This window comes from Botryllus schlosseri, chromosome 3 (genome assembly GCF_051294905.1).
Source record: "Botryllus schlosseri isolate E-star chromosome 3, Bs_hap1, whole genome shotgun sequence".
NCBI lineage: Eukaryota > Metazoa > Chordata > Ascidiacea > Stolidobranchia > Styelidae > Botryllus > Botryllus schlosseri.
This window is the reverse complement of record NC_137238.1, coordinates 24,677,370-24,696,960: the sequence shown is the minus strand read 5'-3', so window position 1 is coordinate 24,696,960 and position 19,591 is coordinate 24,677,370. Positions and strand designations below refer to the sequence as shown.

General features: G+C 38.8%; 1 protein-coding gene across 30 annotated transcripts in view; it reads left to right on the top strand.

Moving 5' to 3' along the window:
- Window positions 1-317: 317 nt before the first annotated feature.
- Window positions 318-19,591, top strand: part of LOC145436170 (uncharacterized) — a 126,975-nt gene continuing 107,701 nt past the window's right edge. For 2 of the 30 annotated variants that reach the window (XM_080313507.1, XM_080313498.1), the window contains exons 1-11: window positions 330-866; window positions 7,438-7,587; window positions 9,752-9,808; window positions 11,356-11,376; window positions 11,442-11,495; window positions 14,634-14,675; window positions 15,712-15,765; window positions 16,457-16,492; window positions 16,826-16,867; window positions 16,939-16,983; window positions 18,852-18,905. In XM_080313507.1, coding sequence (XP_080169633.1) covers window positions 848-866; window positions 7,438-7,587; window positions 9,752-9,808; window positions 11,356-11,376; window positions 11,442-11,495; window positions 14,634-14,675; window positions 15,712-15,765; window positions 16,457-16,492; window positions 16,826-16,867; window positions 16,939-16,983; window positions 18,852-18,905 — 574 coding nt within the window. In that variant the 5' untranslated portion in view covers window positions 330-847. Of the gene's footprint in view, window positions 867-7,437; window positions 7,588-9,751; window positions 9,809-11,355; window positions 11,377-11,441; window positions 11,496-14,633; window positions 14,676-15,711; window positions 15,766-16,456; window positions 16,493-16,825; window positions 16,868-16,938; window positions 16,984-18,851; window positions 18,906-19,591 lie in introns of all 30 variants that reach the window. The other 28 variants (XM_080313515.1, XM_080313492.1, XM_080313496.1 and 25 more) reach the window with 23 other exon arrangements.

The window sequence follows — 19,591 nt, the reverse complement described above, 5'->3', positions numbered from 1 at the left end:
ATGGAAACTCGATGATTTGAAAGACCAGCTATTTTGAACTCGTTACCTTCACACTAGCCGTTTTTACTGTGGCAGAAATGTATGCGAGCAAGACAATATCATAATTATGAAAGCGTCTTAACCCATACAAAGTAATAAGATGTTAAAGCAAACTCATCGTATCCCCCAGTTTGGTTTTATGAAGAATTAGACTAGTGGTTCTCAACCTGTTTGGTGGAGTGGAGCCCCTACCGACCGTCACGGACCCCCGCGGACCCCCACGTTTTAGTTCAAATTCGGCTCTATTATCGTGGAACCGTCATCTGTGCTATATGCAAATGTTGACTGTAGGCTAGTGATAAACAGCAGCACAGTAGGCTATTGGCAATTTGACAATTAAAATGAGGGTACACAGTAGATAATTTCATCTCGGACTGCCATTCTGTTGATGTGAGTCCTGAATTTTTAGCAGTTATGAAGGGAAACTGTTTCGCAATTTCTCTAATTACAAAAAATAAATATAAATTAGGTTATCACGCATTTTTCAAATTTTGAGGTTTTGCAGACCCCCTGAAATTGCTAGTGGTCCGCAAGGGGACCACTAGGAGTCCGCGGACACCCGGTTGAGAGATACTGAATTAGACGGTCCCACTTAATACAACTACATAGCAGTTAACGTTTGTTAGGTTTTCTAATCACTTTTCATCACTAATCACACATGATTTTCAACAGCAAAATATCCATACAGTTGTCCTAAATCTATTTGGATCGAACTCGTATTTTTGATGCAATTGCTACATTGCTAATTCCCCTGCTTCTGAAACTACAAGATCCGTAATAAATAAAGGCCGACAAGGACCAAGTCGCAATGGAAGCTGCGAGTTCACGTGAGACATTATGTGTCCTATTTATTTTAATGGATTTGTGACGTCCAACAAAATCATTAATTTTCATGCCATGTTAACCATAGTTACATTGAAGATGTTAACATATTGAGACATGTATACGACAAGGTTTCAAGTTAACTTCGTAGCCATACAGCTGCCCATACTCGTTTCTCATAAAATAACGATACGGAGCAATTATTGACTGCGTTTCAACACAAATGTCGATACAATCGACTTTCTCTAGTGAAGGCTAATATTACATGCGAGCAGAGGTGGCCAGTAACGAAGTACTTCTACTTTTTCGAAGTACTCAAGTAGTTTTCCTCTACTTCTGCTACTTACTCGAGTAGATCTGATTTTCGCTACTTTTACTTCTACTTCGTAAAATTTTGTGATCTACTTACTTACTTTTCGCTATTTTCAGTTTGTCAAGTAGAAGTAGTTCAATCTTCCAATCAGGAAGATAGCCTAAGAAATTTCGGAGCTGTTTTCACGGAGTATCATCATTTAATTTTCATAAAAGTAGAGTAAAGCCAAGAATATTCGTCGCGCTTCGCGCGCAGTGGATACGGAGTGACCAGTGTGATATTACGAAAGCATCAGTGAATATAATTTAGGTCGCGGGTTGGTGTGGTTCCGTTTACACCACATTGTTCCCCTTCGCTCATATGAAATAATTCATCACGCTATATATGGCTCCTCATAACGTTTGAAACTGATGTTCCGCAATCTAGCATTTACTTGTCATATCGTAATCTAGCATGTCCATGGCGTGTCCTAATCTGGAAAAGTGGACTTTGACTTTTCTTTTAGTTTTGGAGCTGTTTTAGCATACAACTTTTGAAACATTCTGGACTAAAGGCATGAAATACATATTCCACTTTTAGGAGTAGTGTTTATATTTTACTTTTAATTCCTACCATCATATACTTTGAGTTATAATTAATATCAGTTATTTTGTCTGGATAACATACATGTTGAAGTATAGAAGCAAGTGTAGTAACTCATTTAATTTCCGGAAATAAAGCTACAAAATATGGCATTTTTACGGTCCAGTATATTTTTTATTAACGTTTACTAATTGCGCCAAGTGCTTACACCGTATCCTCCAAAACGTCTCCGTATTGCTCTTCGACTTAACTACGGGCTTTATCATATTGGGGATGGAGCCGTAGCATGCTATTTTCTAAAACGTGCTGTTCGAGAAAACAGAGGATTAGAATCGCATTTCCATATCAATACTATCATGATGCGGATGAATGCTTATGCTATCAAAAATTGGATACCTGTTGGTATGCAACAATATGAATCAAGCTCGTCACCTTTCTCATAGCTCAATTTGCACCTTTTTATAATCCATGTGAACGAATTAGGATCGTTTTCACAACTACTTCCTTACTTGAGTACTTTTAAAGTCAGTCAATTCTACTTCTACTTCAAGTAGTTTTACGTTGCTTATAGAACAAGTACTTCTACTCGTACTTGAGTAGATTTTTGCGTCGCTACTTCTACTTCTACTTGAGTAGCTTTCTTGACTACTTTGACCACCTCTGCATGCGAGTCATATGCTTGTACTGCAAATTAATATATTTTGTTGGTGGTGTTTGTGAAATTGTTAAATTTATTGCTGGAGTTGTGGAGAAAGAAAACGTGTTCACTCTTTATCTGATGCAATCATAGTGTCGTATAGGGTAACTTGTCATGGTACCGTTATATCAATCACGATCTATAGCAACACTGGCCAACACATATTTTTAGGCAGACAAATTAAGAGTGGCATTTGGGGTTCTGAAGGGCACTGATTCCGAATATGATCTCATATTTTGGCTGTATGGGCTGGATGAAAAATCGGCTCAGTCGTACTATGAAGTTCAGCAATTCAATATATTTGTTATTTTTACACGCTGAAGACTGTTTTAAATCACAATACATCAACATAATTATATTTCGGGGTATTAGATTTATCATATTTGAAGACTTTCACGAAGATCATGTACGTAAATAAACTTCAATCATGTATATAAGTATTTACCTAAATACTCAAATAACGTTGCATTAATTAAATCTGTTGGAAAATAATAATATTAAGTTATCTTAAAGCAAAAGTGGTTCTTGTACTATTTTCGGTTGTCAGAAATTTAGTGCAGTTTTTCGAAAGGTTCCAGCAATAATCTGCCATAATATGTTCGTCACATTTGCACTGATATCTTTCGTTTGGTGTTTTTATGTATTGGTGGAACCTCCCCCTTTCTATTCCCTCTAATCAACAATATTATCAGAAAATATATCATGATGACTGAAGGTTTCCATATGCAGATACCAATTCTCGTACCAACTGTTTGTAGTTGGGTGCTTTGTGATCTTCCCAAAAGCTTTATTTACTACATCCTAGAAGGGATTCCATGCAGTGAACATCTTTCTCAATATGAAATTGTAATCCTTAATCCGTATTCGAATCTGAGATCCACCAAAGATTTCAGATTTAACTTCTCGTTTGACATGGATACTAGGTGTACTCACTTTGTTGGCTTTACGGAATATTATCCATTTATAAGTGAAAAGAGATGAGACGCATATGAGTATTTTAGTTAAGCTTTCCAGGGACAAACTTGATAGCTTTATACTCGTCTTTCATCTTGGTAGAATGACCAATTGGTACAGGAGAAAATATATTTCCATTGTGGAGAAGTACAATATTTAGTCTTGCAAACTGCTTTTTTACCAAACAAAGTTCTCGCATCGGGTCATGTTAATATTGATTGAATAACTGTGAACGACATGAGTGTTCATTGTTCATCGTAGTCAATTATCCATTAATGCACAGTATAAAAGTAGAAAAATCTAAGATTTACTTCCTAACAAGAGTACAAAACCGTGATTTTAAGGCTTTTAGGGGTATAAATATATATTTTTAGAGCCAATCTGACAAAACTAATGTGATATTCGTAATCAGCAACTTTGAAAGCCCCAGAAACGGCTCTTAGATGTTCCGCTAAAATAGTTTTGTTTCATTTTGTTGACCAGTGTAATCTATTTCGAAAAGTAGCGATTTGCCAATTTGAACGGATGGGTTGGAGCTAGTATGGAGTCTGCCAAGAAATCTCTAACTATTTCCCAAAAAACAAACAGATCGACTATATACACAATTCATAACCCCATAACCGTTCCGGGATCCTCCGGGATCTTCGAAAGAATATACAAATCCCGTGACGTGTGACAAATCCGACATACTGTCGTTATTATAGGCATATTTTATATCGATGTCAACGGATCTCGTTCAATATTACTGCATACATGACTAGAAATGATATGATTCCAATGTTCTCCCTAAAGTATGTTTGTTTGTTTGTTTGTTTGTTTGTTTGGGGGTATTCATGGTGTCTGTCGACTACTATGGTCATTTACACCAGGCCGATATTCTTCTTATTTTCCGTAACTGCCGACTTATAGCACGGCCCACCTCTAGACTTTTGTAAGACACCGCTGACGCGGATGAGGTGGCGAGGAGGCCCTAAAGTATGTAATGAGAACCATAATAATTTAGGGCTTTGCAGTATGATGCAGCTCGAGCTAGCCAGTACTATAAACGTAATACAAAATAATTTAGTCGATTCAATATCTATTCCCATATTAAAATCATATCAACTCATCTTTTATCCACATTAAGTATACGTACCATGCAGGCAAATCTTCCAGCCTTTTCTCGAATTCAAATATATAATGCTGTCCACTTTAAAATAATTTATGATAAAGTGGTGTTACTTAAGCGTACAGTATGGCATTGCACATAAACAGCTTGTGTGGGCGGTCATGACTGTAATGGTATATATTAGTATATGAGCATATTTAAAATTGGTTTATGTTGGATAAATTCACGTTAAAGTGATGGCTTTGTAAGATGGATTTAAAATTTAAAAAATAGAAATATGCAAGATAGCATCAGAAATTCGAATTCGTTGGCACGACTTTACGCTAGATTACACATCCGATTTCGGCGATATAGTAAGCATAATAAATGCGTCACTTCACGTGAATGTACCATTCCTGAAAGATAGCGTCTTCGAATTGTGGGCATCCCTTGCCTTATGCATACATGAAGTTATGATGAAATACGCGATTGCGATATGTTTTAGCTGATCTGTCCACTTAACTGAGAAGACTCACTTATGTTTAGAAGGGTTTTTTAATCACATATTTTCATTGGCGTAGCTTGGCCGGGGAGGCGAAAGGGTAGTCTGTAGATTATTGTTCAGTCCTGGGTTGACTAGAAGTGTAGAATCCCCCGTTCACGATTCGAATGTCAGCTGACATTCCGTTTAAGGAGGTTAATTTTTTTTACTATACTTCTGGTTTAGTACATCGTAGAATTTGTTTCAAAGAGTATACGTTTCTGATCTAATTATAGCTAGCTCAAGCCTGGTGCATCGGATTGTGGTTATCAAGCAGCATGAAACCCCTCATCGATACATAGTCATAGTATATTATTTAGGGATGGTGTGAACATGAGGTTCACGTTCGCGTTCTCTGTGTGAACCTCAGAAATTTAGAGGTTCACATTCACAAACGAGCCTTAATAGGTTCTGCACTGTGAACCTTTTTCATATATAACAATTTTCACTTCATTATAACATCTTTGGTTACAATTTATTGCATTTCGACTGCGAGCCACTCTGTGCATGGTACTAGCAGCATAAAAATTCAATACTGAACATGCACGCACCATGACAATCTCAATAATTCAACTTGTTTTGTTACAAAAGTTTGCTCGAAATATCCAGCTTTCCGTTGTGACTCTCTGCTGTCAGCTTGACTCGCAATCACACAACATCAAGAGCGAAATACACTACATGTAGTCAGCGAATGATGCTTATTCAACCAATCAATGAGATTGATATCGTTGTCTGACGTAAAACATCCGGCAGGCGTATGGAGCCAATCTTGACTACGTACGTTTACTAGGGATGGTGTGAACCTCTGAAAGGTTCAGGTTCGTGTGAACGTGAACCTTTTTGAAAGGTTCTGTGTGAACACGAACGTGAACCTCATGACGTCACGTCACGTCATATTGCTAATTTCAACCTCACATTTCAATTAGGTGATTGCCGATATTAATCTACTGTACACGATACCGAGCGACGACTCGGGGCCACATAATAGCTCAGTACTTAAGTACATATTGACGTTTGAAACGTCGCCAAATGTATGAACTGGGGCAATCAAATGATATAATAATCCCATAAAATCAGTATCTTGCGTCGCTTTGCCAACAATTTCGACCTGATCGTACAATGTGTTCGGCGTCTGAGTATTGCCACATGGATATTGAGCAGTGTGTAAAATGGGTTTTTATACTTGCTACCGATTAACAAGTTATACAGCAGTATAGCCAACACCCCAGTCGCACGGATTTGGTTTTTATGATACAGTATACATATGTAGTCAAGATTGACCCCGTACGCCTGCTATATTTTTACATCAGAAGACGATATCAATCTCATTGGTTGGTTGAATGAGGATCATTTGCTGACAAAATACAGTGTATTTCGCTCTTGATGTCATGTGCTTGCGGGTCAAGCTCACAGCACAGAGACACTAAATATGCACAAACGGAATGCTGGATATTTCGAGCAAACTTTTGTAACAATACAAGTAAATTTTTGAGATTGTCAGGGGCATGCTCGTTTAGTGTTGAATGTTTATGCTGTCAGCTCCATACATAGAGTGGCCCGCAGTTGAAAGTCAATAAATTTGAACCAAAGATGTTATAAAGAAGTGAAAATTGCAATATATGAAAAAGGTTCACAGTGCAGAACCTACCAAGGTTCTGTTGTGAACGCGAACCTCAAATTTTCCGAGGTTCACACATGCACAGAACGCGAACGTGAACCTCACGTTCACACCATCCATAATGTTCACTGTATCATAAGAATCAAATCCGTGCGATTGGTGTGTTGGCTACTGCTGTATAACTTGTTAAAGAGGTAATATCGGTAGCAAGTATAGAAACCCGTTTTACACTCTGGTTAATTTTAACGTAGCAAAATACTCAGACGGCGAACAAATTGTCTGGTCTGTCCTATACCGTTAAAGCGTAAGCATATATTCCCATGCCAGTCCTCGTCGAAATTGTTGGCAAAGCGCCGGAAGATATTGATTTTATGGGAATATTATATCATTTTCTGCCTTAGTTGATACATTTACCGACTTTTTAAAAACTTCAATATATACTTCAGCATTGTGGCGCTATGTGGCCCGAGTCGTTGCTAGGTATCGTGTACATTATTATATCACTTCACTGAAATATAGGGTTGGAATTAGCAATATGACGTCACTTGACGTCATGAAGTTCACGTTCGCGTTCACGCAGAACCTTTCAAAAATCTTCGCGTTCACGCGAACCTGAACCTTTCAGAGTTTCACACCATCCCTTGTATTATTACCGAAACGCGGCTGCTTACATACTCACTTTTAAATCAATCGTGTATCTGAGTGGGTCGAATCAACAAGTGCGTGCGATATTTAATTACCGATATTCTCCTAAAACAATGAAATTTTTTTTTATTTCATTCAGGCCGCAAACAAGGCGATGGAAAAAATCCCAAAGTCGATTTGCAATACGTCGAATTGGTCAGGAAAAGGCAGAAGCAGTTGGGATTCCTGACGTTGGTGGCCATTGCACTCTTGCTAATAGCAGTTCTCCTGATCATCTTGGTGTTCATAAGTAAGCTCAATTTCGAATATATTTATAGTTCCTATGGTATTTCGATTGACGCGGGAAATTCCTATGATATGCTACAACTGGTATGTGGCCATGGGATCATCCGGCACATGCAAATGTACGTTCGAAGTATGTTCAGGGATGTGTTATGGATTCTAGTTCTGGTTTAGGTTGGGTATTACTTTAAAGACTAATACTTGGGAGTTGGTTGTAGAGCAGTTACCGATGCACTCCAATCTCCCGCATTCAGAGGTGAACGAGAAAGAACGGGCAATTAATTCGTACAGATCGACCTAAAATGTAATAATTTTAGGATTTTTACTCAACTTGACTGCTTTTCTTGGCGCTTTTCGCGGTTCACTGTTACGACAATTCGCGATTTCCATATCGGCATGCTCCCTAAGAAAAGACCTATAACATACAGAAACGGGTCAAGATGTGCAGGTCATTCTAAATTACGAATTGTTTTTTTTTACTATTGTCGCTTGTGGAGTTGTCGGATGCTCTGTTCAACATGTGGGTTTGAGACTATTCAATATTGCTAAAGAGGCTTGGTTGCCGCTGATTATAATCCTGTCCTCGCAACCTGATGCGGCTCACGAATAAATGATAATTTGTCAGCCGTTTCACTAGCTTCTGAGTATAGCTGTAGTTCAGTGGAGGGCAACTATATTTTGCTATTCACGGCCGCATTTCCATTACTTATGTAGCCTACCGCCGCATTCCAGGATATTGTTGCCATGAACTAACTTGACACCGAATACCCATGTTAAACTGTCCATGTCCATTTCCGGTTAACTCCGTACTAATGTACGTTTTCATATCGTCTTATTATAGGCTACGCATAGAAATCGCTACTGGTCACGCAAGGAATAGTTACCGGGAGTGGTTATGATCGCGAAACTTTTTCAGATTCACGAATGAATTTCGTCAATAATATTAGTAGCTTCACACATTAATATAAAATATTTATCCTTTCTCTGCCCATATGATCAGAACCACCGGTAGCGTTGGTGGAGAGAGTGTTCGAAAAATTTATGGCAAGTTGTAAATGAAGATGCATATTGGGGGGCCAATTGTTATTAGTTACTTTGTTGCATGTTGTTATTTTCTAAACTCTCATGATTGTCGGTATAGCGGTAAGATATTGGAATCTCTCAAACGTATCAGAAACTATTTTCTTTAATTGGTATTTTTATATGGGGCGCATCATCTATCTCCGCTGTTCGCATCTGTACTATCAGGCTACTGCTATATTACGTTCGAATAATGCAGTCGCATTGACTCGCGCGTGGCGCGAAAAAGAAATTTGAAGATAAATGAAATCTCTCAAAAATTCGGGAGTCCATTCGTAAATTCAATTTTCATATCGACAGTCGCCAATAAATACTAATTGAACCACGTGTCCACTTCCGCAGAAACTTCCATCTACGGCAGCAGGTTACCAATCTCTGCTGTAGTCTGACAATCGAGAATAAAGAAATATTTTGACTCGTCATATTCGTTATTGCGAAGATAATAACACGCATTCGATCTTAATAAGCAATTATTGTTAAATACTATGCTCGTATTTCCTTTCATATTTACAGTGAAATCCTAATAAAAGTTCGTGTTCACCCGAACCAAAAGTTCTCATTGGTTTTCACTATACATGTAGGCCTATCCCTATATTGTTTCCGAAAATGGTGCAATTCGGACTATGAAGAATGTTTCACCGCAGTTAATTTCAAACAGAAATATGCATATCTTAAATGACATCGTAAACCATTGCAATATACACTCGGTATAATAATAAGAGTACTTGAACTATAGAAAGTTGTCTAACATCCGCAATATCAAAAGCAATATGGTAGCCACTTCCGGACTCAATATTCAAAATTTTGCGATCAATGGAACGAACTGAACTATGCTATCATTGCAAATTATGTGTCCGGAAATCAGTCATCGAAGTAAAATCCAATTTTCTATAGTAACGCTAGTATGTTCGATAGACGCAACATGCTCCAGGAAATTAGGCAACAAAGACGTATTTGGAAACGCACCCGTTGTTTTTGTTGGCCAAATGATCTTTACAGAGAGACACTTTCCCAACGAAACTTCTTACATTATCCACGAAGAACAGCAGTTCCTTGAATTTGAATTCTCTTTTGTTTACACTTCTGTTCAGATAACAAGAGAATGAGAGCGGATCTGCATGCGTTCAAAACTGAACAAGACCAGAACTGTAAGCATCGGTCGATAATATCGTACATAATTTACAACACTGAAGTATTTCGAGTCATGAGATGCACTTGCGCTAATGATATTGGGCCAGCTCCATTAGTTGGGCCGAAGTCATTATAAAGGTAGTATAGTTGGCAAACTGTTACTGAGCCAAGACCCTAGAGTTCAGCGGTTTTCAACGTATATGCCATGGCCATTCGTGACTCACCACCACGTTGTTTTCAGTAGGTAACAGATCTTTCGTGGTATAGAGAAGCTGTTTTCAACCAGGGGCAAGTAAAGGTGCCGCCATTTTCTTTAGTAATAAGTAGGGCTGGGCAAAATCGAGTACTAGAGTGATTCAATTCTGAATCACGTAATATGCTTCGAGTCGAGTCGAGTAATCGATTATCACTCAATATGACGTCATAATATAACGTAATATATGAAAGCTCGAATACGTACCTTTTATGCCACCACAAAGAATATAATGCCTGTTATCCATCATCACATTAAACATACTTTTGGTATTTTTTCGACCATTCCGATTTTATTGAATTTAGTGACAGTGTTGTGGGACGATCACGACCTCGGGAATGTGCTGGTTCTAGGAACGTTCGTAGCTTTGTATTTGTACTATATGTTTCGCATGCTACGATACGGCCAATCAAGGTTTCAAGGCTTCAACAGTGAAAATTACCGTCGAGACTATTATTCTCGTTGATAAATTAACTTCGAGTGCCGAGGAGCGTATAATTTCAGTACTTGAAAAAAATCGACTTTTACTACTCGACTCGAATAAGTACAATTGATACTCGATTCCGATTCGAGTACTCGAATCATTATGCCCAGCCCTAGTAATAGGCTCCCCAAATAGGCCCGTGAATATGTCGGGACATCTGTGGGTACCGGTTTTAGTAATCAGTTTGACATATTTAGAGGGGCAACGAAAAAATTTCAAATCGAATATTTGGCAGCGACCAAATAAAAAGGTATTCCTTCTCATCCGGTATATTAGATGTGTGTAAAGCTGTACATCTCCTATGCAACTGTAGCATGTAGCTATACAGTTACTCACGTATTTTATTAGCAGTTCCACGTGTGCATGAGCGATGCTACGTATTTGGCATGTATATTTACCTTTAAATTCGTTATTTGATTTAAGAGAAGTGCCCAATTAATCCGTCGTTCACCCGGTTAGCAAAATGTAATGACTTTGCAACATCACTCACAGTTCGAAAATTCAACTTGACTTGAATTGTGATTTGACTTGACTTGACTCAATTTGACTCGAGTCACCTCTAAAACACGAACGACTTGACTTGATTCGCGTCACCTACGAAAATCGATTGACTTGACTTGACTCGAGTCACCTCCAAAAACGGGTGACTTGACTTGACTCGAGTCACCTTCAAAAATAGATTGACTTGACTCGAGTCAAAATGTACAATGATTCGAGATGACTCGTGACTCGAAGGTAGTGACTTGATCTCAGCACTGCTTTGAGGATGCAATATCTTCGTTCCGTCGCTCGAGAATAGGACTAAATGATCTGAATCTTTTTGACAGTTCGACAGATGACGGAGAAACGTGAGTATTTCATTGAAATCCGATTTGCACCAGAGGTTCATGTGTCGCCACTTTTTTATTTCCAGATGCGAATCTTTTGACCCAGCATGTTGAAAAACTGAAGAACGACGACCGGAATTGTAAGTGTTCGTGTCAAAATATTAACGATAGTGGAAACCGGTAAAGAAACGCCGATGTGGTCAAAGTATTAAGCACTGCTACTCAAGCAGAAGTATAATAACATCACAATTTTCGACTTTGTTATTATTATAGTCTTTATTCACAGTAAAACTGGTAGAGACACACATAATCCGGGGAGCAACCTGCCCCCAAAGGTAAATTGCGAGATTGGAGTAAATTTTTAAAATTCCAGTAATACATTCAAATTGTTATTCCTATGCAATACACGGATAAGTCAGATTACAGAATTGCAGCAGATGAAGAATTGGCAAGGGTTACAGAGCAGAGGTAGAGATTATTGAAGATGAAGAATCGAAATTACAGAAATTATGCTGTGATTCACAAGTGTAATTTCAGTCCAGTGGTGCATTCAAGGCCTTCCGAAGAGTGTGCACAGTGCCCAATAATGTGATCTTTTGGATCATGTCGAATCGAACGTTACCCGGAATTTGTTGGATATGCCTCATGAGTTTTTTGCTCACGACCCCTGTAGCACCAATGACTATCGGTACAATGTTTATTTTGCATCGCCACATTTTCTCACATTCCATTTTGAGGTCTGCGTATTTGGAGTGTTTTTCTGATTCTTTTTGCAGTAGGTTGTGATCAGCTGGGACAGCCAGTTCAATGAATAAGCATTCTCTTTTCTTTTTTAGTTTTCCGATTATATCCGGGCGGTTGCTCCTGATTTCGCGGTCAGTTATAACTGGTACATCCCACAGAATTTTTACTTGTTCGTTTTCTGTCACTGAGTGCTGGGCTGTAATCGTATCAATTTTTTGTCGAAGTGGTGATGTTAAAATGTTTGCATAATTCAAGATGAATGTAGTGACCAATCCTATTGTGTCTCCATGTGTATTCGGTAGCTGCAAGTGCACCACAGCCGGACATGAGATGTGCTACAGTTTCATTTTGGTTGTTGCACATTCTGCATTTGCCGTCTGTGCTTTGCTTCAGAATTCTTTTGCGATAGTATTTTGTAGGAAGCGATTGGTCTTGTGCTGCGAAAATGAATCCTTCGCTTATTATTATTATATTTAAAAAGAATTTGAGTGGCGCATACAACAACAATATATACATCAGGTGATAATCAAATAAATATGGGGCAATCACACAATCCATCCAAGTAAACGATGCTGTACTGTCTCAGTGTTTTCGTTATGAATTTCCACAGCTGTTGTAATATATACTCGTTAGTTGGTATATTTGCCATGGCGAAGGATGCTAGAAGTCGAGCACGGCAGCTCTAAACTGGATCCTTCATTGTCGTAAATCATAACTTACGGAGCAGTAAATTTTGTAAAGACGGAAGTTTGGACGACCATGTCAATTCATTTAATTGCTGAAACTATCGTAGTAAATCATATCATTTCGTTTAGTGCAGTGATTCTCAACCTTTTTTTTTAGACACGCCCGCCTTAATGATAGTGAAAAATTTTGCACCCCCCTTATCGTCATATCAGAAAATCCAACCCGGATGCTGGCAACCCCAACACATTGTTTGATGGCATGGAAAGTTATGACTGTTGATGTGAGAATTCAAAAATAGGAAATTCGGTCTATATATAGAGAAAGACGCGTGAAATTGAGGTAAATCACGCAAAGCGCGAAAAGATTTATCAGTTGACCGCACTTCGCGCCCCCTTCATATGCTTTCTCGTCCCCCCCCAGGTTGGGAACCACTGGTTTAGTGCATACAGATGCTATCGTTTTATAGGAAACACAATATTAATTAATGGTTTGACCATAATACAGAACATCCAGTAATAGAGAGTTTTCATTGTTGTAGATTAGACGGAAATTTTGTATTCTTGGGCACATTCTTTCTAGAATTACGAGTTCGAATTTCGTTATCGTGCTGATGTGATTTCAAACAACTAATATACATTGTTAAGGATTTATTCACCATCCAACCATAGTGTCCTATATGGTTTGGGCACAAGCAAATCTCACGGCTCATTAAAATTGGTAAGCGCCACACTTTCCATGTGGCTGTAGTCAATTTGACGGTAATTTTTGACCGGCTTGCCGAGCGCGAAATTTGATACAATCGGTATCAATCGAAAGTTACCGCGGTACTGATTGCGAAAATATAAATTTTATTCTGCTCTTAGTCCTGGAACCCCCAAAATCAGCCACGAATGTTGCATTGTAACGGATATAGGTATAATTTTGACGCAACCATGCCGTCTGGGAGCAGGTGTGCAGCAGCGCACACCGCAAGCGTATTGGCCATCGTTGCTTAACCGATCTAGCATTCCCACTCTCACTCTCGTGAGCACTTGCTCCTGAGCTGCTGATGCGCAATGGTTGCGTCACAATACCAAACTCCGTTACAATGCAGCATTCGAGGCTGATTTGGGGGGTTCCAGGACCACGAGCAGAATGAAATATATATTTACGCAATCAGTACCGCGGCAGCTTTCGATTGATGCCCGTTTTATCAAATTTAAAGGTCGGCAAGCCGGTCAAAAATTACCGTCAAATTGCCTTTTGTCAAATGGAAAGTCTGACGCAGACCAAGTCCACTGAGCCGTGAAATTTGCTTCCGTCCACACCATATAGGACACTATGATCAAACTCTTCATTTCATCCGAAATATAAGTGATTTTGTAAAGGCAATCATCTCAATTACCATATGAAGACAAAAGAAGTAGCCTACTTCGTCAGTATATACAGACATAATACAAACTACACACATGGTATGTAGGCTATACGAAACGCATGATATATAACTGTTGCATAATTGGGCAAGTGCATCTGTTATATAGATTTCTGTGCTGTCGCAGATGTTAACACCGCTTTGAATACAATTAGCAAACTTGATTACTGTGCAATTTGCAATTTAGGAATCGATATTTTACATTGTGGTTCTATTGCGTCGATGGCGTGGGAGATGTTTTGACAATACTTCGACAATAAAAAAAAGCGAACTGTGCAATGACCATGTGAACATAGCCATATTTAAACGCATAATACTAAAAGTTGTAGAGCAAGTAATATGCGTAAACAAAATGAAGTTTTTCAACAATTACAGTCTCGTGATGTGCAGAGAGTTTGTGAAATTGCGAATAATGAATTACCTTGGTATATTTCAGTGACACAAAAAGTACTGGAGCTCGAGAAGAAGCTTGAAGCCCGTAAGATGATATTTGCAACTAAATAACCCCGGTCTGTGATGTACTGGTACTCACAACTCTTGTGTGTTCCGAACACTGTAAAGTCGGGTAGCAGCAACCACACTTCTTTATATATATATTTTATTCTCTGTTACCCGGTCGCGATATGTTCATGACTTTACTGTGTTTCCTAAAATTCCAAGACATGGGACTAGTTTTTTATTTTATTATTTTTTTATTCATGATATTCGTCGACTACTATGTCCATTTACACCAGGCCGATATGCTTCTTATTTTCCGTAACTGCCGACTTATAGCACGGCCCACATCTAGGCTTTTGTAAGACACCGCTTATGCGGATGAGGTGGCGAGGAGGAGCCTAGGTAAACCTCCGACACCTCGGTCGGACTCGAACCCGCACCCATTGGTGTTGCAGCCGCGGATTATACCACTGCGCTATCTCACCACGATGGGACTAGTTGAGTCGCCGGAAATATATTCTTGGCATATCGTCGCAGCAAAGTTAATTTCTTGAAAGCATCCTATATTTCAAGACTTGAATGGTAAACTTCGTAATTAATATCTTATAATCTTCCTAATTATCATTCCCTTTTCCCTTGTAAGGGTTTACATTGCGGATCATTGATAAACATTATAGTTTGTATGAAGTTTTTAATGAGGATAGACTTACTTTCGGCCGCGAATCTTCTCATGTGTGCAGGCTTGTAAAGGGCACTGAAATAGATTGTGATCGCTGTTGACTGTGTCCATTATGTTACTTAATATAGATACGTAACAAGATACGTTATCGCTATAGGAATCATTTAAACCTGAATCATTAACGCCCAATACTGCGCATTAACGATATTGGCTGTGCGTATTTTTTTTTCTGGGAGTCGCCATACTCGGTTAACGAAATAATACCACGTTCTCTTTGTCGATTTCGCTGTTTAAAGTTTATCACTAACATTATCGTTAACATTGTGGGATTTTATAAAACATTGTGATGCAAATTTATAGCGTTCTTCGCCCAACATGCTCTATATCTCTATTGCAGAGATTAAAGTTGTTGACGGAAAAGTTGAAGGCTTGAATATTGCGGAGAAAACAAGTAAGTGTACAACGACCATAAATTACGATAATAATGTTAGTTCCTAGGATCATAGTACTTTACTGTGTTCTAGTCCAAGCACTCTCAACTGTCATTATGGGATTCATTCACGTTTTAATGCACGTTTCATTCGCGTTCGTCATCAGAGTAGCAAATGTGCGGAACACACATAGGCTATATACATTTAGAAGTTGATTTGTTGCAGACTTATAGAGTTTAGTACACGCCATGTAGTCGATCGTTCTCCGGTTGGTTCATTTTCGAATCTGGATGCTGGGCATAGCATTACTAGTGGTTGTCAGGCGCATGTTCGCAGCAGTAATTGGTTACAATGCTCGCGCGACGTCCCAAAAAGCTTGATATTGGACTATGCATAACATTGAATATTGTAAGTCCGGAGGTAAATCGCGCCAAGTCACAAAACACGCAAGTCAAGATTGTCCCATCATAGCTTTTTTGTGAATGTATCGCCGCTATTTTGTCCACTCAATCATAGTTCAGATGCGCCAATATATCAGGTAAATTCGAAACGGTTTTAGCAGAACGCACACCATAAAAACTAATCAATTTTTATCTGAGAGCCACATTTGGCACGCGGGCAGCACATTACATACTCATGTGGTGGGAAATCAACTACATGCACACCTTCTTAAATATCCTATAAATTTCCCGTATTGTTCGCGTGTTTCAGATAACGAGGAAATGGAATCCAGCCTGCAGGATCACAGTAAGAGACTTATGGAACGTCGAAACAAATGTTTCAAGTCCCACTCATACCATCGTAAAGATAGATATCCTGTATACCTTATGTCTTTGTTGTAGTACTGTATTCTGCTTCAAATTCCCTTTCATTAGGCATCTAATAATGCCTAAACATTTGATGTTGATCCATGCATAAGAGTATTTTTTTGATCATAACCGTTTTAACATACTCGAAATAGAATTAACGTCACCTCCGCACATGTAGGTCCACCGGTCTGCATTATAGGGCCACCGCACTAGTTAAGCGGTTAACACATTGCAAATGTTACCAATAAAATACAATTTACAACAATTACAGTCGCCAATTCGATTAAAACTTCTGAACGGAAGCAATCGACGAGTAAGTTATTATATGATTCTCTTCGTAAAGCACGGCGTACGTTTTGAATGTGCTAACGTTTTAATTTACAGAGCTGTATGAGAAATACACTGAGCTGATTGGAAAGATTACAAAAAGTGAGTACTTGGTAAATAATACCGGAATACTCAGTGGCATAGACGTAACTGGCCAGCAACTTATGTGACTTGAGAAAGATGTCGATATACTTCTTCACAACCTCACGACGGGAAATTAGGCCTGCGCGTATAGCATACATTTAATATATATACGTCCGTTCAAAATAAACCTGTAAACACAAAAGTACTTCAAATACCCTCTTAGTGACAAAATTGGGTGTTTCCACCCGTGCACCACCTCTCATATTCGGTTGTGAATATATGCACACGAAAGCAGAACCTACCTCAGACTTATACTGCGTCCTAAATCGCGTACAACATTTTTATCCTCATTATACGTACACGTAGGAATTGGGGCTGTTGGTTAAACACTGCAGTCACGACACCAATGGTAGTGGTTTCGAATCCCGGTTCTTACCATCTTTTACGTGTCGGAGGTTTCTCTGGGCTCGTCGTCGCCGACCTCAATACTACCGTAGTGCATTGAAAACCCCAGACTGAAAGTGAGCCGCGCTCCAAGTCGGCAGCAAAGACCACGTCTGAGTGAGAAAGAGAGTGAAAGTCGTCCTCAAGAATACGAAAGGCAAAGAATTATGAACATTACAAATATTCGCGTCGTGGTGCACAAAGCCGGAAAAAGGCGATAAGCGCCACTGTAAATGTGCCATTATTAATAATAGCATTAATAATAATACACGTAGGAACGTGGAAAGGAATGCACATAGGAATGCACATAGGCAAATGAAATGTATGACCGAGATATAATTCTGAGTTTGGTCCTGTTTTCGCGTACCATCTTTTTGGTCCATTGGGTTTGTATACACACTCTTTTTACTAACGGTGTACTATATTGGTGAAAAGCTAATATGAGATCAATAACCAATTACAAGCGAAAGTAAATAAATGGATGTATGCGATGCATTTCGTTGGTGATTTAGATTTCGATCCATATAAGTCGACCCTTACGCACTTTGTTGCGAAGCAAAACCGAAGAATGTTATCCCCAACAGATTTTAAAAGAGAAGGTATCATTTCAGTCACGGGCTCAAGCATTTCGCTCCCGAATTTACGACAGAATTTGGGAAAGCTGGTTGCCCTACTTCTACTTCACAATCAAATCGAAGCCTTGTGAATGATTTAGAATACCAACAATGCGAAAACTAAAGGATAGCGCTGTCGGTCCAAATACGGTTCACAATGTACCCTTACATTTAGTTGATCCATCGCGTAGCAGCGTATAATGTTTTGTGTTCCATGGTATATATTTTCTTGTTTGGAACAGCGGCCCACAATTTTAGACGGCATACGTCAAAGTAGCAGAGACGAGCGGATTGGAAATTTCTATGTCCTAATGCAATCCAGATCCGAAACTTCAAATCCTTATCCAAATCCGAATCCAGAACTTTTGTATATTTAAATTCGTGTCAAATCCTAATTTGATTCTAACTTGAAATACATAAAAAATGTGAATTTATGCAAGGAAGGAATTAGAAATGTTTCTTTCGTATTCAACAATCCTGTTGATTCAAGATAACAGCATAAGGCTGCACCGTTCATGTTCATTGGCCCCGAGTGTACCATAGTGCATTGTACCATAAGTACATTATTAACTGATCTGAATCAAGTTTGACGCCATTCGCCACACGACATATAAATCTCCTAGAAAATCGATAAATCCAATCCGAATCCTAATCCAGTGTGCAAAAGTCTCTTATCCTAATCTAATCCAAATCCGACAAAATTTCACAAATCCGTTTTTAAAAATCCTAATCGTAACCCATGCTCATCTCTGCAAAGTAGGCCATATGTGTTCACTGAAGGACTGTTATTTGAACTCAATGTTTTTTAATGAGCAACTTTTTGTTTAGACAACGGAAGCCTGACTTTATTCATATCCGCCATTGAAGGCGAGGTGCGCGACCGTAAGTATGAATCGACGAATTCAAGTTTTGTTCGCATTTATCGAGTGATGCAAATGTTGGTTACAGTTACGGTAAACAATCTATATTACCGTACAGATATCGCTACGACAATTGCGCGAACACACAATATTATACGCATATTGCTTTGTGAACTTCGAAATCCGTAATAGCTTTGTCGAAACACTTATATACATGATCCCGACTATCAAAACATCCCTATAAAAAAAATTATTGCGAATAAATTTTCGCTCTCATATATCTCCAAAAATATCATTGGTCGGGATCAACTCACGGAGCTTTGTCGATTTCATTACGAATCTAGAGGGCAATATGCAGGAACGTTGATGATGCTCCTTCCAGTATGGATTGCCCTTGTTTAGAGTCGCGGAATCGCGATCAAATCATAAGACTTTCGTGACATGGGTGTTATACCTCGCATCATGATTCAACCCGAGCCGCAGATCTCTCGTGACCCGACTTGACTCACGTCATTTTATTGTACGGTGTACAGTGTACAGTTGAGCACTATATGTAATGTGAGAGTTTCACTTTTATGGCACAGCTGTTATCAGAATTGGAAAAAAAATCCCGCCAGAACTTTACTGATTCTTAGGCTTTTCTAACAAATATCCATGTTACAAACCCGAAGATCGACATCATGTTTACATGATAACAGTATTCACGTA